Source organism: Montipora foliosa, chromosome 1, assembly GCF_036669935.1.
Source record: "Montipora foliosa isolate CH-2021 chromosome 1, ASM3666993v2, whole genome shotgun sequence".
Classification (NCBI taxonomy): Eukaryota; Metazoa; Cnidaria; class Anthozoa; order Scleractinia; family Acroporidae; genus Montipora; species Montipora foliosa.
Window position 1 is genome coordinate 20,461,622 of NC_090869.1, and position 27,500 is coordinate 20,489,121.

At 39.7% G+C, this 27,500-nt stretch overlaps 3 protein-coding genes across 3 annotated transcripts in view; 1 reads left to right on the plus strand and 2 right to left on the minus strand.

Annotated features, from left to right (window-relative positions):
- The window catches only part of LOC137992550 (large ribosomal subunit protein uL3-like), a 12,217-nt gene extending 6,914 nt beyond the window's left edge, over positions 1–5,303 (minus strand). The window contains exons 1-2 of the mRNA XM_068837931.1: positions 4,826–5,303; positions 2,542–2,649 (exon numbers count right to left, since the gene is read on the minus strand). Of these exons, the coding sequence (XP_068694032.1) occupies positions 2,542–2,649; positions 4,826–5,275 (558 nt within the window). The 5' untranslated portion in view covers positions 5,276–5,303. The remainder of the gene's footprint in view (positions 1–2,541; positions 2,650–4,825) is intronic.
- A 287-nt stretch (positions 5,304–5,590) lies between these two features.
- Positions 5,591–20,766, plus strand: LOC137992522 (golgin subfamily A member 6-like protein 25). Its single transcript, XM_068837895.1, has 14 exons — positions 5,591–5,928; positions 7,691–8,191; positions 8,628–9,398; positions 10,151–10,223; positions 11,202–11,403; positions 12,397–12,472; positions 13,071–13,166; positions 14,321–14,464; positions 15,206–15,459; positions 15,847–15,991; positions 16,348–16,750; positions 18,002–18,106; positions 18,670–18,776; positions 19,907–20,766. Exons 1-14 carry the CDS (start codon positions 5,896–5,898, stop codon positions 19,949–19,951), a joined length of 2,955 nt encoding a protein of 984 aa, XP_068693996.1. The 5' UTR covers positions 5,591–5,895; the 3' UTR covers positions 19,952–20,766.
- Positions 20,767–23,117: 2,351 nt separating this feature from the next.
- Positions 23,118–27,500, minus strand: part of LOC137992566 (proteasome subunit beta type-5-like) — an 8,076-nt gene continuing 3,693 nt past the window's right edge. Inside the window, exons 5-7 of the mRNA XM_068837957.1 lie at positions 27,473–27,500; positions 26,288–26,492; positions 23,118–23,294 (exon numbers count right to left, since the gene is read on the minus strand). The exon at positions 27,473–27,500 is cut by the window's right edge and continues 2 nt beyond it. Coding sequence (XP_068694058.1) covers positions 23,203–23,294; positions 26,288–26,492; positions 27,473–27,500 — 325 coding nt within the window. The 3' untranslated portion in view covers positions 23,118–23,202. The remainder of the gene's footprint in view (positions 23,295–26,287; positions 26,493–27,472) is intronic.

Below are 27,500 nucleotides of genomic sequence, written 5' to 3' on the forward strand. Positions count from 1 at the left end.
ACTGAGCAACCACAAAACAACATAAAGAAAATATTGTCAAAACCAAGTCTACTGAAAACCGTGAGACAAGAAGAAGTGACAACACAAACAACAACAACAACAACTTTATTTGTATCAAACAGTTATGAGTGAATTAAAAAAAAAGAAAACTTTTCAAAATAAATAGGAGCACAGATTGCCCAAAATAACCATAGGGGGTCTTGAAAAAATGGGCAGCCATGCACGAGTGTGAGGTCAAGTTGGCTGGATATTGGCCAAGTTCTTTTTTTGCGTGTTTATGGGCCAAGACGAAGTCGAGGTCCATAAACACACAAAAAAAAAAAACCAGGCCAATATCAAGCCATCTTGACCAAACAAGCTTGCTCAATAAAGGATCAAGCAAGAAATCCCGAGCGGGCAGTATAGCCCCATCTTGCCCACTCTGGTAGTCAGTCACAGTGCGGGATTTCGTTCACCTTGCCTACTGAAAGAGCTAGTAAACTAATAATACTGATTTTTGAAGTCAGGTACCACACAAGCTAACAAAAGCTTCTATAAAACAACGGAAGCCCAAGAAGAATAAAGTGCAGTTGAATTTTGCAATTAACACTTTCCAATGAGGGTTGATTTTAGTTTTTTTTTTCAAATGTTTGAGAGGGAGCAGCTCTATATCATCACTTACTTAAGTCATTCCAAATCTAGCACCCTCAAACATTATGTTTAAAATTCTAATATAATTTATTCTACATTTAGCCAAACCTAAAAGCAGAGCTCCCGGGTTATTTATTCTTACAAGAAGTTAACCTGGCTTGACCCTGTGTCATCCAATCAAAACCCAGTACCTGGTCAGCAGTCAACTTAAAAAAAAAAGGAGCTGACCTTGATGAGCTCTAAACTTGAGCCCACGATATGGTCATGTGATGCTGGTCAGCAGTTACCTTGTTTTGACAGGTAACAATTGATCATAACATGGATGTCCAATATCATAGATGTATGCTGTAAACTAGCTGGAGTATGGCGGTCTCGCTGAGCTCTAACCATGATCACATGATATTGGTCACATCGGCATACAAGAAGGGGCAGGAGGTCATATGGTGATCAAAACGAAATTTTCTCACACAGATGGCCTGGGTTGCCATATTTTCTTACCCATGGTGCTCCGTGCATGTGAGAGCTCCGCTATAATTTGTTCCGACCTATTGAATAGCATACAGGGGTGCAAGTGAAAGTCAGCACCACATCTGAAAGTCAGATAGCTCACTGTTCTTTACAACTTCTTGTTTCATTGGATCAGAAGACATAGCTCTATCAGGTTTATGTCCATCATTTTCCCTTTCAATGGTGACAGCTGTTTTCATAACTGCATCCTACTCCCTGAAATAAGTCCCATGGTTTACCTCCTCCATTGGGCATGAAAAAAGCTAACTGATCTGCCATTCATGGCCAACAACGATCCAGGACAAAATTGTCCAGACATCCTTAAGTTCCTTGTCAATATTTTTTTATGAACTCAGTGTTGTTATCAGGGCTATCTAGATCTCCCCCCTAACACAATGTTCTGACTCTGCTGGGTTGTGGCTTTTACTGATCAATGTTATGTTGAGTGGGATTGGGGAAGGTGGCATTGTTGGCCTTCCCAAGGTTTGATGTTGGGATTCTTAAATCTGTTTTTCGAACTTCTATCATTCTCTTTCACTTGCCCTACTTATCTGTTATAGTATACTGCTGCTAGCTATATTGTGCACATCTCCCAATAATAATAAACCTGTATTTACTACAGTTAGTTTTGCATACTGTGACATCTGCCTAAAATGCAACATACCGGGGTAATTAATTCTTGTAAGCAACAGTTGACAGCGCAGCTCTAGTGGCCCAAAGGGCCGCCCAGCAGAACGCTATACTCACAGGAACCCATAAGTGGCTTTTCTCACGGTAATCATGGCTAGCGGTATAATTTGCTCGTGGGCGCATACCCACGATGATTAATTAATAATATTCCAATAATAATAATAATGATAATAACAATAATGATGATAATGATAATGATAATGATAATAATAATAATAATAATAATGGCAGCCATACTCCAGCTAGTTTGCAGCATACATCTTTGATATTGGACATTCATGTTATGGTCAATAATTATTGATACCTGACAAAACAAGGTATCTGCTGACCAGTATCATGTGACCATATCACAGGCTCAAGTTTAGAGCTCATCAATGTCAGCTTTCTTTTAAGTTGACTGTTGACCAGGTATCGGTTTCTGACTGGATCGCAGGCTAAAGCCAGGTTAACTTATTGTAAGAAAAAATATGGTAAGCTTGGCTCTTCTCGTGCTGAAATTATCTCTCACTCGTGAGAGATACTTTCAGCACTTGGGGATGGAATTCGTATCCCTGCACGGCCATGTAATATCCTCTATATAGTAATGAATACAGTTTTTTAATCAGTTCTGTTAAGGTCCACATCAGCCTATTGCTGCCATTTACTTTTGACCTTTTCAAATAAATGATGTATGCATGTAATATATGAAAAGGAGTCATTTATAGATGGTAGTACCTTGTAAAGATCATTTTCATCAACAGCTCCCACTTGCAGCTCTGTTTTATGGTCTTTGCCACCATGATGCCGACTTATCCTGGTCTGAACAACTTGACAATCCTTGATCTTTATTTGTCCACATCAAGTTTTTCCCAAGAAAACAATAAACAGGGTAATTAAAAAAGAAATTAATTTAAACCAAGATGTCAAAAATATTAATGATATCTTTCACTTCTCACATCTACCACAACCACCCCTCTTGCACACTCTCAACCACCCCGGACCCACGCCACCTTCCAAAGGCCACCTATCAAACCACTCTGGACCCTGAATGTAGCTTCCCATTCAGACTATAGACCCTATGAATAATTTAAAGGCAGCCATTTTTGCATAGGGTCTATAGAGCGTTTTCATTCATGTGACCTGCAGCCATAATTATATTGGATTACTGAAACAAAAGCAGGTATTTGCATAAAAATAGAGATCAATTCCCGGAGGATTAGTTTGGTACACCATCATGGCCGCCATTCCTTTGTTTTGGAACATCAACATGGCCGCTGTGACGTCATGTGAAAACGCTCTCAGGGCTGTCGCAAGGTCCTTGCAGGGACATAAAGTTTTCACTGCTCTCTCATGTACATCAGTGCTTTTTCCTCTTGTTGTGTTCTGTGATTTTGCACTTGTAAGTTGTCTGCTCTCCTTCTTGCCATTCTTGTGGTGAAAATAGGGATATTTAGTTTCCAGTGCAGTGTGACTGTACAGGGGCCCGCGGAGTACGTTTGAAAGTGGGGGCTAGGTCTTGGTATATGACTGTATGAGAGTGTAAATTACTAAGTCTTCGATCAAGCCAAAAGCAACAGTATAAGAAAAAGTTGAGGGGGGGGTGCGGAGGAAGGGCTCCCTCTCTGCAGCCAATGCAGTGCCTAGGTGGAGGCCACTCAAAGGGTTGTCTTGGTTACCCACTGAACCCTATTGCGTATCTATCCAGGTTTAACAGTGATGCTGATAGGTCCCATTTCATTAAATCTGGTCAAATTTCAGATCTATGCATATATATATATATCCAGAAAGAGATCTCATCTGGAGAAGATTCCTCTCCCACAATCCTGCCACACTTCAGTTCTATGCAACCGTAACTACCTCCAGCTGTGCAAGCTGAACCCCATATCACTGGGTAAGAATAACAACTACAATAATTGGGGTTTTTGGTATTGTGTGCTTGCTCCATCTACAAATATTTTGACAAGGTAAATGAGATTTCATGATTTAACCATGTTGCACTTCTGCTAAGCCTGATCATAACAGTAGCTTCAAAAGGCCCTGATTATGATTGAATTGTAATTGAATAAAATATGAAATGGGTTCACATCAACTAATTGGATTTTAATTACTTCAAACAACCTCAAGGGGGTTGAACAGAATGGTGAACATGTGGTGGTATAAGCAGAGGAAACTTCTAATCGCTTTATGGAGCAAAGATTTGGATTTGCCTCCTTTTATTCTCAGAAGCTATCCTTGGCTCTCTTCTCACTTCAAGCATGGCAGTGGTAATTGTGGCATCCCCGCGATACAGCTACATTTTGTCTCACACTGTGGGGTTATCCTGCCTAAAGTATTTGAATTTTCGGAGATGTGAGCTGAACCATAAACGAATAAAACTGAAGGAGTATGACAGCCTGAAAAATACTTCAGTTGATCATAATCAACGTTGAGAATGAACACGGCCTAATGCAGGAGTCAATGTAAATCCCCATCCCGGGACAAGGTGGGGATTAGTGGCGAAATGAAGGAGATTTGAGGGAAATCGTACCCCCGAGGTGGTGGGGGATTGGGTAATATTTGTATTTCACCTCCCCCAGGTTAGGGGTTTGGGTGGGGATTTGTCGCGAGCCGGCTGTTGCGAGGTCAGCGGTTGTTCATCCCAAACATCAACTCGTGTGCTTTTCCTTGAAGGATCCTCGAGAGGTGAGTGCTTTTGTTACACGGCATGTCTGAAAACCAGCTTGATGAGCCATTTACCGTGTTTAAATTAAGTTGATTGATTGATTATTTGATAGAACTGTGCTTTATTGTTCTTGCTTCCAGTACATTTCAGGCAAGGGAGCCCACATGGTGGAGCATTTGAGGACTTGGTAGGTGGATAGCTTCCCCAGGGTGAGGGGAATTTGTTAATAGTTGGAATTAGGTCTGTAACAAATCCCTACCTTGTCCCGGGGTGGTGGGGGGGGGGGGGGGGGGGGTTACATTAACTCCTGCATAAGACTCTTGACACCTCTAAACCAAACATCTTTACTCTTATTACCTGAAGTAAAGTAACCGGTATTCTCCTTCCGTCCTTGAGCCACAGAGCTGTCATACCCAGCTTGACACCGATGGTACCAACTCGTTGGGATCCTGTGGTCCATCCTACCTTGTGTGGCTCAATCTTCACTGGGCGTTTAAAACGCACCTTCAATGATTTTTTCATTTCTTGTTCAACGTATTCCTCCGTAACAGGTTTTAAAGCGTTTCTGGGGCCGTCTAGAAGTGACGGCTCCTTTTTATAAACTTCCAGAAGGTTTCTTGCTCCTCTTGTTTTTGCTTCGTCGGTGTCTCCATCTTGGGCACTAGAAAATCGTTTCTGTGTGGTGAATAATGTTCTACAAGTGTTTGGGCTAAAAGAAGCGATCCTTAGTCTGTTGATGGACAAATGAAAACTTGTCAAACTCCATAAAGTCATTCGCAATAAACGAGAACCCTTAGAAGCCGCCATGACGGATTTATCGGCCCCAGTCTTATGCTCTGGTTCCTGACAGCGAAGAGTGCCGAATCCAGGCCCCAGTAATATCTCTATCCGCCGGATAAATCACTATGAATCACTATGCTGGTGTTATTCGCTGCATAGTGATTTATCCGGTGGATAGGGCCATCCATCGTTTGGAAAAATCAAGTTTGGTCTTTCAAAGGTGACTTTTAATTAGTTTAGTAACAACACCTTTTTCATGCATTAATTTGCTCCAGCTGTGGTTTTTCTTAAAAATGAAAGTCGACATAACAATGCAAGGTCCGCTAATTAACCGGAAAAGGTGGTTACCAAGCAACTGAAAGCCAACAAGGATGCACAACAGTTAAAAGTTGAATCGGACGTAGGCATTCCGGAAGATTGTTTGGTTTTAATCACTGACTTGGAAAGTTGTAATCATTTTTTTCGTGCACATGAATTAAGAACATGCCAGCAGTTAGCGAAAGGCTCGTTTCGCAACATGACGAGCTTGGTGACGGAATCGTTCCATCACGCTCCGAATTTTACAAGGAAGATTGATAGATAATGGAATCTCGAGAGACGTTTTGATTTTCGGTGAAAGTTTGGTAGCAAAAGCTCTCGAAGCAGCAATGGCAGAGGTTCAACCCGACAGTGACGATGAGGTAAGCTAAATACTGCCTTTTCCTTTTCTTCAAGGTCTTACAAGTAAAATCAAGATTGTCACCTTGCAGTGTTTGTTTTGTTGTCTTGTGATCAAGTCACAAGAATGTCAAATCAACATTATTGCCTTTTGAACATAAGAGTGCTTGCTAAAGTAAACACATATTTACTTCTTGTAGAGAGGCAATTGTTGCAAGTTTTTGAGAACCACCACAAATAAGGACTTAAACTCATTACCTGAAACACAAACGATTTATTAATAAAATTATCGCGGGAAGCTGATCGATCATTTGGATACTTGAGGCAATTAGTTCATTCGGGGCTCCATCCGGCGTCTTTGTTTTGAAATTAGTTTCATCTTAAAATTTTGGACGCTGCAGAAAATATGTGAGACTACAGTTCGCCCAGTATGTCAAATAAAAGACATAATTAGATTTATTTTTCGATCTGAGGTTTCCCGCCGACCAGGTGGCTTTGGGCCGGCTTATAGTCACCTCGCCACCAGGAAGACTCGCCACCAGTAAACTCGCCACCAAGGGTTACATCAACTTTTTAATTTTTTTTTTCTAGTCCTAGATTAAGTATTTTTTCCTCAATTGCAAATGACAAACTTAACAGTGAAATTTTCTCGTCCAAATGGCATCACTTGTTTACGAAAGAGAAAATTGCATCACCGAAGAGTGTATGAATGTTGGAATCACTAAGGGAGAACGAAGGTTTTATAGTGCGGAGTTTCGAAAAGTTTTGAAAACCGGGAAATGCGCCAACTGATCGATCGAAATAAAAATCATATTAGGCTTGGATTATGAAACTATTAACGGATCGAGCAAATGCATACTCAAGGCGAGTCTTCTCCTTATAAGAATCAACACAGCTTCGCCTTCCACTAAATAATGTCCTTGTAATGATTTATTACAGAAGACGTAAGGCAAAGTACTTGAAGAAACTGAAATTGCTACAATCATTTCTCAAGTAGAAAACCTAATAGCTAAAAGGTGATTGCATATTGGTGGCGAGTTTCCTGGTGGCGAGTCTTCCTGGTGGCGAGATAACTAGTTACCCTTTGGGCCACAGCTGTTCGGGCGGTCGTGGGTTTCTTTCTGGCCGAACCAACATTTGGGCCCCTCATACCCTGACCCTGTACTATAATGCTGCTTGTTTCTGTGAGATACCGAGCCCTGATTTGATTTAAAGTCTCCCGATTTGATGTGTTGCCTCCTGCTCTCCCGACTTTTATCAGATTCTCCCAATTTATCATGAAATTCTAAAAACAAGGCAGAAAAGTGCTTTATTTAGTCATTTTTTGCGATCTGAGTGTAAAATATTACTTTTTACACTGTCTCATCCTACAGTGTCTTACTCAGTCTCTCCATTGAACACCCTATGCAGTCTTACTCCATCCAGCAGCTCCAAAAATGGCGGCCAAGCATGGCCGAGACTCCAGCGGTAAAGAATAAAGACCTTTATATAGAATATCACAAAAATGATATCAAAATGCAGGAAATGCCACTTGTAAGAAACAACCCCCCCCCACTCCCTTGCAGGCTTGCGCCTAAGGCACTCGTATAAGTGAGCACCTTTGGCGCTAAAAAATACTCCCTATTTTCCTTCAAAGGGGGTTGGAATCTCTGCTCAGGTCAGATGGTAAATTATTTCACACTTTTGCTTCACAATTTACAAAACATGTAATTCTAGTCCCATAGCTGTTTTCACGCACAGTGTAACTTGAAGACTTCCTTTAACCTTGTCTTGTATTGTTTTCAGTTTTCAATAAACAATGGTGCACCCAGTGAGGGTGACGGCTTTTCCAAAGAAACAGGAGAACAGGAAAAAGTCGATGTGAAGCTGCCTACCTTAACACACAATGATACTGTCTATGATGAGGTTGATGCAGTTTCTCAAATAGGAGGCAATATCAAATTCACAGAGGATCAAAGCATCAATAATATTTCTGATCAGGAAAAAGATGGTGAGCCTGTCTCTGAAGGTGAAACTGAAGCAAACACTGGTGTTCCTAACATAGAAATAACTGAGAGTTCAACAACATTAAGTGACTCAAATTCAGATGAAGATTCTGATGGGAGGATGGAGGACAAGGAAAAGAAAAGGAGGAAGAAAAAGAAGAAAAATTGGAAAGAAACGGAAGAAGATGAACACGGCAGGTTGATCAAGGAAAATGAAACAATGAAAGAGAGGATAGAAAATTTGTCAAAGGAAAAGATCTTGTTGGAGGAAACTCTTTCAGTTGAAAGGAATGAAGTTAAGGTATGTGCAGCTTTTCAGATGAGATTAAATCTGGACAAACAATAATGAATAATTATTTAATTACCGGTATTCAATAATCATGAACATCTGTTCAATGACTATAAAACTGGCTAAACAGATGACCATGCCTGGATGGTCCTTGGGTCTTACAGTGTAGGGCCTGGTCCCCAGGTGATATCTGCATGTCACAGCCAGTGCCATGTAGTTACCAAGCACACTGGTTAAAACAAAAACTTCCCTGCCAATTACCAAACATGATACTATGATGAAGTGCTTCATTAGAACCACTGATGGCCTAGCTGAACACATTAGCCTTCCTTGTTGATTTTTTCCAAGTTAAATCACATTTACTGTTTATTGTATTAAATTAATTTTATGCCAGTCAATGAGTAATTTTGGGAAGCCATAATTTGACTTGAAGTTTGTTGTCTTTTAGACTCTTAGGGATGAACTGATTAGTGCAAAGGAGGAATTTCAAGAGCAATGTAGAAAGCAAACAAATGAACATGGTGAGGATACTGCTGCTGCTGTTCAAGAAAAGGAGAAACTTATTACAGAGCTTAGACTTGAAATACAACAGCTTCAAGATGATATTAGTAAATTAAAGCAAGATATTGACATTTCACAGAAAGACAAAGAAGAGGAAATATCATCATCAAGGGATGCTACCAAAGATCTAGAGAACCGGGTAAAAATACTGGAAACTGAGATAACAGAAAAGACTCAACAGCTGTGCAGTGCTGCAGAGGATGTTGACAAGTCATTAGGATCTTTACATGAAGAAGAAAAGTTGACAAGCAGTCTAAAGGAAGAAGTTGAATTGCTCAAGACACAAGTTAAGTTACTGCAGGAGGACATTTTGAGCAAAGAAGAGGGATTGAATAAAGCACTGGAAAGAGAACAGAAAACAACACAAGAAAATTCAAAACTCCAAGCGAAGTTGAGCAATGCCCAGACTCTAAGTGCTCATCATGACAGTGTAGTACAGAAACTAAGGAATGAAATTGCTTCCCTGCAGGATAAAAACATGGAGCTTGAAAGGAAGAGTTCACAGATTGAACAAAGGGTTATGCAGGAATCAAACAGGAAACTGCAGGATAGGATCAGAGAACTTGAAGAAAAAGTAATCAAGCTCAATGAAGAGAAGAAGAAAATAAAGACAGATTATGACGAGGCTGTGAGAGCATTAGAAGCTGTTGACAAAGTGGTAAGTGTGTAGAATATTAACAGAAGTTTGTTTAACCAAGATACTACACAGTTGGTACTGGCAGTGGTAAAGGATTGCTTTGCAGGATTACTGTTTGGGTTCAAAATGCAGGCTTTCCACAACAAGACACTGGAAAGCCAAGTGGGAAGCCTTCTCAGGCTGTGATATAGTACGTTAACTTTGCATCTGACTAAATTTACTTGTCAGAACTTGTCAGTTTTAAATATTATTATTTCCACTTAACCTGCTCCTGATGGTATTTTTTTGCTCAGTAGAGAAGGCCAACAGTGATGTTACAGTCATAATTTCACTCTGTCAAAAAACAAAAAAACAGTCTTCACTATAATTAACTTAAACTACACCTCAATGAGTCACATGACATTATCAAGCTGGCAGACCAGTGGGAGAGAACATAGTTTAGTATTTAAGCCTAGCTCAGTCAAGCAAATAGCGTATCATCTTTCTCGCAGGTAACAATTTGCAGTCCCTCACCATCATTAGTTGACTATTATCACATGTCTGGGTCCTTATGTACTGCTCATTGCAGATACCTTTGGCTTTGACTGAAATTTGCAACTGAAAACTCATGACATGTGTTAAGCCCTTTACCTTCACATTATTGTTGAGGGCAAAGTCAGTTCTCTTAAACTAAGTAAATTTGGTAGTTTAAATGTAGGCGTGACTGTGGTACTCGTCTACTACATGTATTCACAAATAAATTCTGTTTTTCTCATTTTGTCTGTGTCCGACAGTATAGTGTCAGGGAGGATGCACTGCAAAAATACAAAGTGGACTATGAGGAAGCAACTGATAAGCTGAAAGAAAGTATGTTACTTTTAAGTCCACTTTTCAATTATAATAATGGAAAGATTACTTCAGCATTTAACCTGTTGAGTGGGGTCGACAGCTGGGTGGGTAGCTGGGGAAACCCCATGCTTTATGTAATATTATACATGTATGCTTTAGGAATTCAGGCAGGTGATCAGTGGTTATCAACTTCATCTCCCACCTCACAGGTGCCCCAAGCTCATCTTTCTCTCACAATAAACTTTCCGTACCTCAAATATGTTGTTCATTGCGAGAGAAAGAGGTTCAGTTTTTCAACGTAACTTAATTTTTAACTTCATAATAGTTATGCATTGCTTGGGGCACCTGTGCCCACCTCTGCAATTGTTGTGAGCTGATTTCAACAAGACTTTAAGGGCTTTCTTCCTGGAGGTCCAATGGTCTTCCTGCCTTGTCAAAAATCAGCATCTTGTTATTGTGCCAAGGCATACACTGTCATATTTTTTATTGTAGCCAGCTTACGCTCTAGCACTGTCCCTTAGTTTCTTATTTCCATCACAATAGACCATTTTACTGTTGTGCGCTTAGTTACCTGGCCTATGAATGAAAGTGAGGCTGGAGTTGTAGTGTTGCTTTGATAGAGACCTCACTGCTTTCTTCTGTAAATTCAAATTAACATGAGAACAACCTCATTAACATAAGAAAAGGAGGGAGGTCTGTATCGCAACAAGGTCAACACCAGCGTCACTTTCATTTAAAGGCCAGGGGCCAGTTGCTTGAAGCCTGGTTATTGCTAACCTTGGTTAAGAAGTATCAAAACCCACAGGTTTCCATGGTATTTAATGCTGGTTAGCACAAACCATGCTTCAAGCAACCAGGGCCAGACCTGTAAATAAGCATGTAACTGTGAAAAGATCTATTGGCAGAAGTTCATAAATATTTGAAGTTTGAAATTTGCAGCAGTTTTATTTTTGGGTAAGAACGTCATTGTTCATACAGTTGTTTTTTTCATTGGAGGTGAGAGGGAGATTACCAGACTCAAAAGTGACCTTTCAAGAAATAAAGAGAAACTCACCCGCGCTCTTGAGTACAAAGCTGATCGTGAAGAACTTAAAGATCACCTCAGGAAAAGTAAGGAAGCAATTGTGCTCCAGAAAGAGGAAACTGAACAAGTTAGGAAAGACTTGGATGATGAACGCCATGATCTAAGAATGGCACAGTAAGTGATGCGAATTTATTCCTTCAAAATAAATCTTTAATCTCTTTGTCAATTACTGTCAACTCTGGGGAAATAAAAGAATCCTTTCACTGTTCCAAGAGAAAGGTGTGGAGTTCCTAGTATTGTTGTCTGGTTCACGCAGGAAACATGCGCCGTTACAAGTGTGATGTGCTCCACCATGATGAAACTTTGTTAAATAAATTCAGACCAACACTAGTGAATTATGTTGTCACAGAAGATGATCCAGATATCAACTCACTTAAAAGTTTTGTACCTCAACCAACTTTATACTTATTATAGCATTAGTTCTCTGTATTTCTCAGAGTCACCAAGAAACCAGCAATCTTAGATTTTTGTGGTATAATTTTTTCTTTGTCAACTCTTGTTCATATGCCTAAATTTTGTGCAATGTTTATTGTTGTTAGTAATAGACTGATTTAGAAACAGGACGGGAACCTCAGTTGATGATGGCGTGCAGCTAATTATAGTCTGGGTTTTACTCTAATATGACCTAATATTCAGCATGCGAAGTCCTTTGTCTACTAAAGTTCCTGTCCTGTTGCTAAATTAGCCAGCCAAATGTAATATGCCTGAAACAATGGTCCAACAAAACTATAGAACAGAAACTAGTTGAAAATTTCTTAAGCAAGTTAGTGAATTCAAACTATTTAATGCATGAGAGCATTTTAATGAGTTACAACTCCTAAGCTCCTTGTGGGTAAATATATGTCTATATTCATGTCTATGCAACAAATTTTCCTGGACGCTTGACAACTATAACATATCTTTGTCAACCCCTCAGTATAGTGTTTCAAAGAGCACACACAAAATGTCCTTAATTTTTTATATAACTTTTATTTTGTCAATGGAAGGACTGTAACTACTGAAAACTTGAAAAAGTTATAGCTCCATTCAATCTTTCAAGTTTGATAACCTTCAAGGAAGAATGTTCGACTTGTATGTTTGTTAAAAAGTTGTCTCTGGTTTTGAAAGGACTAGATCACAGGAGCGTGGGCGCAAAATTCAGATGTTAAATCTTGAACTTAGTGAGGTGAAGGATACCTTGCAGGTGAGTCCCTGACTTGGTAAACATCACACTTAGATGGCGTGATGTATGTTATTAACTAATTAGCACATGGATAGGCCTTGAATTCTTTTTCCAAGCCATTATCAATTTCTCAGGGTGTTTAGAGAATATTTTGTATTCTTGCATGCATTAATAGACAATGTTGATGTATATATTGTAGCTAAAAAATCTTCTAATTATTATTGCGATTCTGTGGAACTGTTCAGATCAATGCAGTTCCCTTAAAGCTCAATCAACTCACGATCACTGAGACCACTTGATTGCTGCTAAACCTGAAGTCTGTGACATACCTAAATCAATTTTCCGGATTGCATTGGGTAACTGGAATTCTTTGAGAACTTTGGAAACTAAACATGGAAAATATGCATTTCTTAGTTAAAAAAGTGGATTTGTTAACTGTGACATTTTCTATGTAGTTAAGTGTTAAAAAGTAGTTTCTACATGGTCTTGTTTCCTATTATTCCAAATTTTAGCATTAGGAGGACGTCTATATACTAGAGGAAAAAATTATCCACGTCTTTTTTAATGCCATACCTTTAATGTATCTGTGTTACCTTTTTATTTAATAATTTTGTCATAGATTGCCAGGAATGTTATTGAGGAAAAAGAAAACAACATGAAAAACATTAAGGACACTTTAGCAGCTGAAAAAGAACAGAGAGTGAAGTTAGAGAAGGTACGTCAAGAATGTTGTTATCATGTGGTGCTTCTAATGCCTACTTTGCCCCACCACAAAGAGGTTTGGTTTAGTTTTTACAACTTTGACATCTTGATGAGCACAGCTCTACGGAAGATTTTCTTGGAACTGACCTTTCAAAGAAGGCTACACTAACCCATTTGGACAGCATGAGCTTAAATTCTCACTCTAATTGACAAGTAAAATTGTCTGGCGTTAGACAGAGTGATTTTATACTAAGTATGGCCAGTTCAGGCTTGCTTGGGAGTCAAGGGATAAATCAGGCCTGGACGGTAATTTAATCAGTCAGGTGAGTTTAAATGGAGGCCAACATAAGGTTTTAAATGTTTAAATGACAACTATGGTATCGAGCAGAGTGGTGGATGGGTGCCTTGGAGCTTGAACAATATTTCTGTGCCCTCAGGAATCTCTTTATCCATGCAATGGTCACCTCACATAAGCTGTGCAAGGGGAGAAAGGAGTAGCCTGTTCCAGGCTCTCGGATTGTAGGGTCGGGACAACAAGAAAGGGAATGCAAAAATAAGACGCGCAGGATCTGGGGAAAAAAGAGTGGTGGGGGCGGAGGGAGAGAGCCTGTGAGCTTATTCTTAACGACCCTTTTCCACCCACTTTTGATTTTGGCTGTCAAACTGTCAAAATGCCAATCAGTTGGAATCATTCTCAAATTTCTTGCGTGAGTATTTTGCATGATCTCACTATGTGATCGCGGGGAAATATTTATGTCTTCTAGCGCCTGGCCGCCTCGTCTCTCCCCAGACTCCTCTCTTTGTTTTCTCATATTTGCGCTTTCCCTACTATCTTGGAGCCAGGGGAACAGGCTAAGAAAGGAGTAGAAAAACAGACAACTGAACTAAAAGACACCTGAGAAATTATCCCTCGACCATTACCGGTAATGCCGTGATAAGGCGCTTCACACGGATGTAACAACAGGGTCATTATCAGTTTGTGGAACAACAGTTGTTCCACAAACTGATAAATGACCCTGTTAACTGTCACCTTTCTCTGTTGGGACTGTTAGCATTAAAAAATACTTGTGTACTTAACATTAGCTTTCATGTCTGGTTTGACTCTGCAGTGAGCTCTACATTGAATGGATAGGACTAAAAGCCAGTATTGTTTCTTGTTGTTGTTAGAAATTAGAAATCATGTCGCATTTGGAAGAGAAACTAAAATACGTGGAGGAGGAAAAGCAAAGATTGGAATGTCGACTGAAAAACAGAGAACTGGAGCTCAAGGAAACCCAGAAAAGTCTAGAAGAGTCACACAGCAAACGAAAGGTGAGTCCATTGAATCACCTCTGTGTGAGCAGGATTTCAAAGTGAGATGGGATTCATGATGGCCTTTAAAGGTGTCCACAAAGGAGGAACATTTTTTCTGAAAAGTGTAACCCTAATCCTCTAAAACCTTACACTAAACCCTAGAACAGCAAACCGTGTTGTACACTGTAGTTGCATTTTAGTTATCATCATTGTAGTTGTAGTTATGATTATTGTAGACAAGTTGTTGGTATGTGGACTAATGTTTTAACCTGTTACAAAGAACATTTAACACATCTCATGTTGCTAGTGCAGGGGTTTTATTAGAAGCCGGGACTTGGGTACTAGCACCTGTCTACGCTGAGTACATTACCCGCCTTTGCTCAAAGGCGATCTCAAGATCAAAAGCCAGACTATATATAGGGGTGCCTGCTTACTCTATCACAAGGTCCCTTCTACTTGAAAACGTAATGAAACCCCTTCTTAGTGTTTACTAGTTGAACATTGTGTGTCGTAAGGAACACACACCAAGTGGTAAGTGTTTGGAAAGAGTTGGCAATGCAATCCCTGGTTTAGTGATCCACCTCTTTTAGTATGTATTAGATCGAAGAGCTTCTCAGCAAATTGTACACAAAAACAACACATGAAAGGGGACATTTAAGGCGGTTTACCAGTTGTGAGAATCTCCACTCAGTACAAGTACTATTTAAACTTGTTCTATAGAGAGCCCAAGAAATTGATCCCTTCAATTTTTTGTTTCAGGAGCAAGATGAAAAAGTTGATCTTTTAGATAAAGACAAGAAACGGTTAAATGACCAGCTGGAGGATAAAGCAGTAGAAATAAACAATCTGAACAAAAACATTTTGGAATTGGACCAAGACATTGGCGAAAAACTCAGGGAGATTGTGCAGGTGGAAAGTCAGTTAGATGAGCTAAGAACACAGTACTGGGATTTATGGAACTCTTATCAAAATGATCGAGAATGGTGGAAGCAAAGGGCTGAAAAGGTACTTGGGTAAGTGTTGACAGAGGTTCATCTCAATGCTGGGAAACATTTTCCGTTTGGTACATTAAACTTGCCCGTGAATAGCATGAGAGGAACTAAGCCAACTTATCCTTTCCATATTGACGCCACTTTCGAAGGTTGACCTCTTTAAATTTAACGGTCGCAAATGCCCGAGGGGACTCCACTATGAAAATGACAGAGTCTTTAATCATGCCATGTGGGGGCTTTCTTAAAAAAAAAAAAAACCAATCCTCACGTTGCTATGTCCATCTACACAAACTCTGCATTTGGACAGTGCCATATGTCTCTCATGGTCTATCTATCTAACATTCAATAGTCATTTCTCAGAACGCTGAAGAGTTTTGAACATTTGATTTGATTTGATTTAATGTGTAGAAGGCGACCAAAGAGCGCACCCCAGTCCAGGAGAGGGCCACCTGGGGAATATCACAACGGTGGAATAAGCTTAGCATCCAGACGCCTTATGAACAGGATTGGCCCACCACGATTAAATCCAGCCTATATTAAAAGCAGACACAAGGTATACATCAACCAAGTTTAAACCCTCATAATGATCGTCTGTTCTTCTTCTTCTTCTTCGTCGTCGTCGTCTTCTTCTTCTTCTTCGTCGTCGTCGTCTTCTTCTTTTTCTTCTTCTTCTTCTTCTTCTTCTTCTTCTTCTTCTTCTTCTTCTTCTTCTTCTTCTTTTTCACCTTCATCTGCTTCTTCTTCTTCTTCGTCTTCTTCTTCTTCGTCGTCGTCGTCGTCGTCGTCGTCTTCTTCTTCTTTCGAAGGTCCAGTCGATTGTGTAATAATATATAAGAAAAGATAACGGAACTTAAAAAACAAAATTAGTCATCTTGCAATGCATAACCATCAATTTATTTTGAATACCAGATTACACGAACAAGACCGGCTTCTGCTTTCGACGGACAAATACCCAGAGAAATCTCAGGCGAAAACATCGAAGTTAAAGTTGGCAGCCCACCAAATGGCCTCTCACCGGATGGCACAACACAAACCTCAGCATTTGAAACCTCTCCCAGGCCTCCGAGTGCACCTCCACCGGGCAGGCCACGCCCTAAACGCCCAGCTTCATCATACGGTATAAGATCGCACCCTACAGCCGCGTGGCCACAGTTTGAGGGTACAGGTATGTTTGGGAGTGGTTACTACAGCGACGTGGGTCCTTTATACAATGAAGAAGATGACTTCAATGAGTATGATGCTTCTGATGAAGTTCTTGCTACATGCGCCGTGCACAAAGGTGATCGGGTTATGATTCAGAGTAAAATAACCGGTGAGTTTGAGGACTTTTTTCAGTTTTCTACACCGCTGTGATTCTAATACACCTCGCGTGCAGTCATACTGTACAACTGGCCCAGTCAAAGAATGGATAGCGCTATCCACTGGATAAATCGAATAAAATAACCGAGGGAGGCTTGGGAATGAGGAGAGAAGCCTCCCTCGATCATTTTATTTGTTTGCATGACAAAACACGACTGCCTCAGAAAAGCGGGTCGCTCTACTGATTTATGAAGGGACTGCTCGCAGTCTAAGATATGCCTTGCACGACTCCATTCTCAATCTCACGGGTAATAATTTCTTACGCAAGGCTTGTCTGGTTTCGCGGGAAAATTAATCTAAAAATAATTCGGTGTGTAAAATTGCCGTTCCGGTCCACAAATACGATGAAGTTGTACGCTCCCCGAGTCATAGGCTCCTGCCGTTTCGTTGCTACTCGAGTAAGTTTATAACTGAGATGATCTACAACCTGGTTCCGAATATGTTTGCAACCTCTGCACAATCACCGCAATCGATCCCATGGAAATCGCACAAATTCCATCTCGTTGGAGTTGGCGCGAGCACACGCGATAAAAATTGCCGCGGCAAAGGCGACAATCGAGGGATTTTGCATCGTCTTTGCGTGAAACGGCGAGCGTCAGTTTAAAATTTGCGTTTTGCCAAAAATCAAAGGAGCTTCGTGGATTTAGCTCATTTGTTGCCTGTTAGCTATAACTTCTCAAAAGAGAGAGTCAAGTTAGAATAAGAAAAATTTCATGCGTTTATGACAAGGGGAAGCCTGCTGCCGTTTACCGTTTCACGTTTCACGTAAAGCCGATGCTAAATCTCACTGATAGTTGCATGAAATTCGTAATTGGTTGTTTTGATATTGCCCCGGTCACACCCTCACTGCTAAAACGAAAATTAGTTTGTTTTATACCACCTGATATCTTTTTGTTCATCATTTAGTGGAAAATTGGTTTAATAATGAACATCTTTTTTTTTTCTTTTTCAATATCACAAACAGTGGGACTCCGAGGTGTTTTTGTTTTCTTTACAATATTGCAGTTTTTGGTTATCTGAAATTGACATATTGTGGAAAGGTCAAGCTTCAGTAAAAATCACAAGTTTCGTCGTGTTCGGAAGTCTTACAAAATAGCTGCGCCAACGAAATTATAGTGTCATTGACAATCGTGTCAGAAAGTTCTCTTGCAGTTTTTTTCTTCGGCCTAAATTACATGTTGCACGTCTTTTTTAATATTTGCAGGTGAAGAAAAAATGAATGTAACCGGACTTGTGAAATACGTTGGAAAGCTAGGGAATGGTGGCAATACTTCAAGCATGTTTGTGGGTCTGAAACTTGATCAACCAGGTAAAAGGACGCGGGGTTTTAATTGTAATCCACAAATATTGAATGACACTGCGTATGATCCACTCACTTTCGTCTAGGAATGGAAGAAATTAAAACGTCCGCCCTCAACTACATAACTACAATATTTTTTTTTAGTTACTGTTTTCGTACATGTCTTTTTTCCCACTTGAGGAGTAGAGTTAGTGGGGTCACAAGATGTGACACTAATCGCTTGTCATTTTAGGCACGACATGTAAAAGCAACCTAGCAAAGATGTTAACAACGCTTGTTATCCGTGAACCATGTGGAACCCCTTTACTTGAATGGTAATTGAAGAGAAGAGACATCAGAGTCTCTTCAACCAAGTTTAGAGGGGAAAACAGGATGGAAGTGAGGATTTCAGTTCACAGCTTTTGAGTCAGTGGAAACCTTCTCTTCCCTGTACCAGCCCTCCCATTGACGATTAAAATCGTCTGGCGTCAGATAGAGTTAATCTTTGAGTGTCACTCTGAGGAGTCTAGTGAGAAAGGGTGAATTATCCTTTTCTTTACCAAAAAGACTGAGTTGTTTTTTTGTTCATGTAGTGGGTGATACCGATGGTCATGTTGCTGGTAAACAATATTTTCAGTGCCCTCCAAATCAGGGAAAGGTGGTGAAACTGTCCGACATACACGCGAAAATGAATCCAAGGGTAGGTATCCTTGACTATTTTTTTAACGTAACAGGGATCTCAATCTCAAGGCGTCAAGCGCCATCTTTGACCACGCGGTATTTTCCATGAAACGATCGCAGGCTCAATTTTCATGTATCTTACCACTGGCATGGTTGTTAGCAAGTCGTTTAGCAAAGAGCAAAGGGCGACTGGTGGTCTCAGCTGATAAGGTGGCTTTAGTTACAAGGTGTTTCGCCACCTCCGGCTAAAAGGAAAACAAAAGAAACAGAACGTGCTGCGTACGAACAGGAAAAACACGAAATCTTGGTAGCATTCAAAAGGAAGACAATTACACAGGAGCGTCGAAACTTTGGGTTTTTAAATAGTAACTTTGTAAGCCACATTCTAGTGCGTTTTGTCGTGGTCGATATAGACCACTGTAAATCGGGTTCCCACGGTGCAAATAACATAATACTCCGGAGTCAAAATTTCGTAGTTTCTGACGAGATTGTAAAATAAACCGCGAATGCTCAAGTTACATGTGATTTTATCGACCATTTTCTGTACTTACGCATTTTTCCCAGGCAACTCAAAATTTGTCCGGGCAAGTATATCATAAGACCTACTTGCCCGGCAGACGACTTTGATAAAAAATGAATATAGATTCGTGACATAACAATGCGAAAGCCCGAGTGGTTTATGATGAGGTCTGGTCGTTGTCAGTTATCTTTGACAAGGAGCACGTTTCTGGGAGAACGTTTCAGTCAGATCCGAAATGACGTCCTGAAAAACGATGCAACATATATTTAATTGAAGAAAGAGCAAACCAGCAACACTCTTCAGACTTTGAAGAGTCGGGTGATTATCATTTGTTAGTAAAGTACGATTGTTGATGGATGCGAGGATAGAAATAACATATATAAATAACGTATAAAAGTACCACACATGTGGGAGAAGACGCGGTGCCGCCGGCTTTGATTAGGGACAGCTGTAGCAGCAACAACGCAGCAACGGCAAAACAATCGCTCTGAATGCTCTCTTTTAAGGCTGGCTCTCGAAAAAGGTGAGATTTGTATCAAACCCACTCCAGCCTCGCTTCCCGAAACTTAAACATGGCAAGAATTTTTTTTTTCTGGAAATCATTGACATGCGCACTGATTGCTTTTCAGACCCGAACCTACTCTCGTGTCCGACCAATGACTTTTGACTTCTGAAGAACCAACTGTTGTTGTCCGGAATAATTGCGAGGAGAAGGAGGCTCGCTTGATCTGTCGCCGATCAGTTTGTTTTGAAAGCTCTGTTCGAGCCGTTAGTTACGATGGTTTGTAGACTGGCGAATGGCCGGGTAGTTTGCAGTAAAGATCCGTCTTCTACCGCTGTGCCAGTTAGGAGATTATACAAAAACGAATTACTTACGTTATAGCGTACACACAAGGATTTGTATTTAATCAAAAAAATTTATAGCCAAATGAATAATACTATACATTGCGAGGGTATTACTTCCACGCGATCAAATAAAAATATATTTTAGCATTGACATGTAAAAGTGATCTATATTAACAACAAAGGATATGTAAAAAACGCTGAACAATTTAAAGAGTGACGTTTAATGGAAAATAATAGGCATGTATATATCTAATTGCGTGGTAAATCCCTAAACTCGTTCTCACATTTCGTTCGTGCACTGGAAAAGTTCTTAAAATGCAGGCTTTTTGGAAAGAGGTCTTCCACAGATAAGTCCCAGTATGGGTGAAGGAGAGGATGGTGGGGGGAGGGGGGGGGGGAGGCTTAGGTAGGTTTTGTCTTGTGACGTAGCTGAGCTTTCCCCTTTCATGGAGTCGGGTGATGACCGAATATCTCGAATTCTCCTATGAATATTACACGCTTACCGAGTCTAAAAAATGTAATGCATATTTTTGTATCCTGGTAGGAATCATCTGTAGATGTTAGGTTGTTTTTAATAAAAATAAGAATTATTTTTATAATTCCTACTTTGTGAACAGTAAGAAATAAAGTGCTTGTATATTTGAGCCAACTGAAGTGCCTCAATCCTCGACACTCGTGGTATCTAGGTCTTCTGCTCGCATTCGCCGTGTAACCCAACTTTGCTTTGACGAACGTGAGTCCTCTCTTCTTCCATTTCCAGTTTGCGCCTCCAGGCTTGGTAGTGCCTCTTTCGTATGCGTTTCCCCTGTGACTTTCTAGAACCTCCCAAGCTTGGAGTCCGTTTGGTTTTCTCAGCGTGAGACTAATCAAACTCACCTTCTTTTTTATGCGTCACTGCCCTACTCATCGTAAGGAGAAGATGCGACGCGGGTCGTCGTTTACAGTTTTTCGAATATTTCATTTAATCCATTCTCACCGAACTTCCACATAATAGGACGTTTTCATCCAACCTCTAGAGACACCAATAACAAAAGGGAAATGTACAACTTCTGGTGGACTAACAAAAGAAGCTAATGTGAGATCTTTTGTTTTCGTCCACCAACTTAGCGGCGATGACGTCACCTCAAGATCACCAATTGATTATTCGAGCCAGTCCACCCAAAACGTAGATTATTTATTCTAAAATGATCATTTTTTTATAGGCACCTTTTTAGAAGAACTTGCTTGCAGAGATATACCGAAATTTTAAGAACATACCCAGGCTGAGAGTCAGTTAACAACGTCTTTATTTTGCTCGTTTGTTTTTTTGTTTTTGTTTTTGTTTTTGTGAGTAGTACAAATAAAGATAAACTTGAAATGTCAAACTGTAGTTAAACAGGACAATTGACTCAAATACTTTGGTCTGTCCTATGGGTGCTCGATTTCTTCCGAATATGCCCGAATCACCGTAGGACGTATGTCGCAATAACCTTTAGCTCCGGATGGCAATCGGAAGGTCGGTTGTTCCATTTCTCTATTATATTTATTTGTTTATAACAACTTCGGCGCTACGTTAAGCCATTATCAAGTTAAAAAGTGAAAAAGTACATGTATAAGGTGTAATACGAATATCTAAAATAAGGAACGTGACACTTTCGTAATTTTTTTTACTTATTGTGTTTCTTACTTGGGGAATTATACCCATAGGACCCGCAAATGTTTAATGTATCGTTTCCCATTTTATATATTCGTATTACACCTTATACTTTTTCAATTTTCTCTTTAACTTGACAATGGCGTAACGTAGGGCCGAAAGGTCGTTCGCCTTTTTAAATGTTTTGAGAATCTCTTAGAGTTTAACTTCTTAATCAATTCATTTTCTCAATCTCTCCTGTTTTAACAAATTCATTTGCACAAAAAGGTTTAAATGCAAATGGGGTGCCAACAGGAATAAAGTAATCTGCAAATAAAAGGTGACCCCTAATAGAGTACTCTGATTACTTTCAGAATTTTTCTGAGTTGTTATCGACAAATACAGAACTCACTTCGTTCCGGAAAACCGAGACAATATACGGTCCTATAGACCTTATTCATAAATGGCGGTCAATTTATAATTCTTTTGTCGAAGTGCAAATTAGCCTACCAAGCCTCGATACCCAACAGTGAATTAAAAAGAATTCTTGCTCTAAAATGAGGCTTGGTAGGCTGGTTTGCAAGTGGACAAAAGAATTATAAAAGTGACCGCCATTTATGAATAAGGTCTGTGAGACCAGTCATACACTCTCAGACAGCGACCTTTATTACAATCGTTACAGCTTATGTTGGAAGCAATTAGTCGTCTATAATATTTGCAACAATTCGTCCCGTGACTTCTTTTCCGTAATCATAGTGATTCTGACGGTTTTATCATATAATTTTCACACAAAAAAAACCACGGCTCAAATATTTTACCGTGCCGATTTAGATGGTCTAGGTGAAAGGAATTGTAAGGATTTGTGTGGAAAACTTAAGGAAATCCGATGCTTTGCTCTTCAAGCACGCTTCAAGGATTTTCTTACCAATCTCAAACCGTTACTTTTTCATTCTTGCTTGTTCTACCTTTAGTAACTTCATCTCAACTTTTTTGCGGCGCCTCATTTTGGAAACTTGCATTGGAGGGTATGGAATCCTCGAGGTTTCAAATGGTCATAAAAACTCGAAACTCTGAAAAGTTACATTCTTGCTTAAGGTTTACCACTGATTATTGGTCACATGACCGGTTGCTTGCAAATGGCCTATTCGGAAGGCCCTCGCTTGTTGTTTCTTCACCTTTGCTCCAGATCCATCTCATTGTCAACCGTGGGACAAAAGGTTTAAATAAAACATTGCCAGTGAGGAAGTGTCGATGCACACTCACTCGCCATTTTTCGGCGAAAAAAACCATATTGGTCTTTAATTTCTTACTTTGACAGCCATGGTGTACCAAATGGTAATATTGTTCATTGTTTTTGAGACAAAAAAGATCACTACTGGACATTCGATAGTAAAGGCAAGAATTTAATTGATTCGTTCAGCGCATAACTTAAAAAGTTGAGGAGATCATTACAGTATATCATCCCATCTAATTCTGCTTTTCTTCTTGGTATTGGTAGTGGAGTTTAGCCACATCCGTTTGTGAAACTTTGATCCAGCCATCTTGTCTCATGTGATACACTAGAAGACAATGACAGAATATGGAGTTAGTAACGAGCTATGGTGAAGACGTTAATTTTATGATGTCACCATTTGTTACAAAATTAGTGTGCTCACTAGAGCCCTACTGGCCTGCCAGACAACGGTTTCCTTGAATCCAATAGCTAACACATAGATAGAGCGGTTTTCAATTGAATGCCGAAAGTAATTAGCGAATTGCTTTGGTTTTGCATTACTTCACTCACTGATTGGTTCAAAGTTCTCACCCCACTTTTTCAACCAATCAGAAGTAAAACCAAAACCAATATGGTTTGCGCGCTTCCCTCGCTTGAGTCGGATATGTGTAATTACTTCGAGTTTTGATTGATTTACTGGATTGTCTCCAACCTTTATGATTGGCCAAAGTAATTACTTTGGTGTCGGTTTACGACACTTGATTGAAACTCACTCTAGCAAAAAAATAAAAAAATTACTCAAGAACCTTTTGCTCATTGGCACCATAGTTAATAGAGGGGAATGGTTATGAAACCCAACAATTTCTTTGTTGTAGGTTTTTGTTCTCTTTGTTGGCCTTGAATGTGCACAAATCACAACAGTTGTTTACTCCGCACTGAGGAAGTAACCAATAGAAACGTGTTGATTACTTAATTCATGAATAGTACATGTATAGAGCAGTTTTCAAATGAGTGTCATAAAACCAAAACCAAAGTAATTACTTTGACCAATCAAAAAGGACTGAGACAATCCAGTAAACCAATGTAATAATTACTCGTAGCCGACACAGAGCGCGGGAAAATGTGCACGCACAAGCCACGATTGGGTTTGGTTTCACCTCTGATTGGTTGAAAAAGTGGTGCGAGAACTTTGAACCAATCAATGAGTGAAGTAATGCAAAACAAAAGTAATTTGTTAATTACTTTCTACACTCAATTGAAAACCGCTCTATATTACATGGACAGAATTAGAAATGTCAATGAAAATCCCTTGCTATGGCTTAAGGACGTTTGCGCCAATTGTTTCTGCGCATCCTTACTGCGCACACAAATGCACACGCCACGTCATACACGAGCGTGCGCGCTACGTAATAAAATGAGAAATGATAGGGCAAAAGGCCATTGCCATAGCTTTGCCTGGATTTAACGGTCTTGGACGTTCCGTGACCCCAATTTTTCTTTCCAGAAACGGACTTTATTTACAATTATCTCCACGTTGTCCAAAAATGAACAAAAAATCAATGTGGGAAGTTAAAAAAATTTCAAGATTTCTGCTCACGGGACATCAAATCTTGCCATCTTGCGGCTGCAAGGCGAGTGAAACTGTGGTCGCTAAATGCGAACTTGATCTTTAAGGAACCTCACCAGTTGACTAAATGCACTTAATAAGTCCACTTAAACAATATTTGGCAGAGAAGATTTCACTTCAAAGATTTAATTGCAATGTATTTGGGTTTACAGACACTGGCCTTATTCGCTAACGAAGCCCGATTTTGTCACTTTTTGGGTGTCTTTCCGGGCATGTTCTCTCCAAAACGAAGTCGGTGACCCCCACTTTTTTTACATTTCTGACATAACTAACTCATTATCTTACAGTGGTAAAAGTTTCAGAAAAAAATCAATGTTGAAAAATTTTCGCGCGAACGTCCTTAAAGTGCTACTGTGATCAAATTTTTATCCCTTGAGTTTTTTGGTTTAGCACATAGAGTACCATGAAACATTAAAAACGCTGTTTACCGTTTGGAAATATCTGCATTGGTTCCAGAGATATTTAAGTTTGAAAAATGTGTTAAATATGCAAATGAGAAGGCTGATGACGTCATTCACCCAACCCAATAGAACATCAAGAATATAAATAGAGCTATCTCGGTCAATTTGCAACAGAGACCATTGAAACTTGGTGAGCTGATAGTTCTGAAGGCAACACACCTATGACTGTAAAGAAATTGGTTCCCATGGCGACTCACTCTTTTCCAGTCCCCTCCAACCTGATTTCAATATTTTGGTGATCTCAGGCTAGAAATACATTTACCAAGGCCACAAACTCAACCTAACATCTTAATATGCTGACAGGATCATGCAGATGAGGCACCATTTGCAAATATCAAAACAGAACGCCAAAGGTGGTCTGCAAAGCTTTTAATATCAGGGAGGTCTGGAACCCAGTATGTTGCCATGGTAACAAAAATGGTATGCTCATATTGTGGAACACATCTACTAGAATCTTAGTGCAAAGAACCAAGTATTTCTGATACAAATTGGCTGAGATATCTTTCTCCATCATACTTGATCAAAATTTGGTAGGGTTTATGACGTCATCACTTGGCTAATTTGCATATTAAAAAAACTTGAATATCTCCAGAACAAAAAGAGATATTTGAAAATGGTAAACAGCATTCTTCTTCTCGTACAGACTACGTGTTTATGTGCCAAAATGGCTTCGATAGGGAAGATTCAAATTTCGTCACAGTAGCACTTTAAGGCTGGGCAAATGGCTTCAACATTTGCTTCAACAACCATTCAACATTTTCTTTTGTTATCGAGAATGTTGACTGAAATTGAAGCACACACCACCCCCCCCCCCCTCCCCCTTTCAACATTGTTGGGTATGTGTGTGCACACTAATAATTTGGTCTCTCAATGATGTATCCATGTCCACATCTATAGTAACAACCGTGGCTGCCACCTGGGACTGATGGGACTGAATACAAGGCTTTATTGAATCAAATGTTGATGATGTGTTGAAACAGTTTGCCCACCCCAGCAGTCAACATCAGTCAACAAAATTGAATATGGATGTTCAAGCCAATGTTGAAGCAATTTGCCCTGGCCTTAAGGAGCCACAGCAGCAGTGTCAGAAATGCATAGCACAGGGCAAAAGGAAAAGACTGATTTTTCACTGCTTCATTGTTTCAATCCGACACAAGAATTTAGTTTTCACATCTTTTAAGAGAGTTATAGAGGTTAGCCAGTGAAAAATTTCTTGTATATCTTTTATCATCTTGAAGGCTCACTACTTACAGTTGACCACACCGCCACTGTATGCATCTCTGTGAGTAGCATGATAAATAGATCTCTGACCAAGGTCATAAGCATCCTCCACTGATAACTCATATTTGTAGCCACTGTCCAACACACCATAAGCATAAGTTGAACCAGAACCAACAGAGAAAATATCATTGGACAGCCGTGTTCCATCACTATCCACGTAGTACAGGCCAGGACCCTGAAATATTTACATGTAGGACAATGATTCTTTATTGATTCAAGTTTTCTGCTACAGAGATGAAAATTTCTTAGCTTTCAGCAAAGGGGAGAGTAATATTTGGGTCAATTTGCTAAAAAAATATATATTACATCTGAAGTTGATCCTTTTCCCAAAGAATTTACAGTGCAAAGGACTGTTCTAACTTTTAATTTTTTTCATTTAATGGGCATGGCTCTTAACTACAAAGACAATGGTTGCAAAGTAAGATTTTTAGTCAAGAGCCCTACAAAAAGGCTGCATGGATAGTTCTTCGAAGTAAGTTCTTCAATGGAAATATGACATCACTTCAATCAGAATGCGCATGTGCAACTAGTCTTAGTTCTCTGCCGTGCGTTTCAGCGAAAAACATGTCAAAAATCTCAGGAAACGAAATGAAGAGGCGGTTTTTTCACCCGATGGGAACCGTCCCACCATTTTTTGTAAACTGTAGCATGGAGTTTCTATTTGGACAAAAAAAAGGAACTGATATTTTGAAAAGTGTATCAAAGGACGCCCTTATCATGTTATAATTTTTTTTGTTGCACACTACAGATTTTGTTAGAATGTTCTCATACTGATGAAATGGTATATGAAATGGATCATATATGAACTGCAGATGTGAAATCATAGCTTCACTTGTTCTCATACTGTTGCGTTAAAAATGTTTGAAGAACATGCCGTAGCTAACTTGCTGAGGTGATTTACCAAATGTGGTTGTGAGTGGAATCAGACAAAGAAATGTTACATAGAGCACACTTGGCAAAAAAGGATAACTGTTACGGGACTTGAGAAATGACTACAGCAACAGCTTGGTAGATGAGAGCCACCCCCCTTACGCATTCAATTTTGTTTCATTGAAGTGCTTCATTCTTTTGGTACGCAATTTAATTTCATTACATTTTTAAAAGATTTAAGCAGGATCTCAAATCTCATGATTGCTTTGGCAATGTAGAACTCACCCTCTTGTCCCAGCCACAGATCATAGTT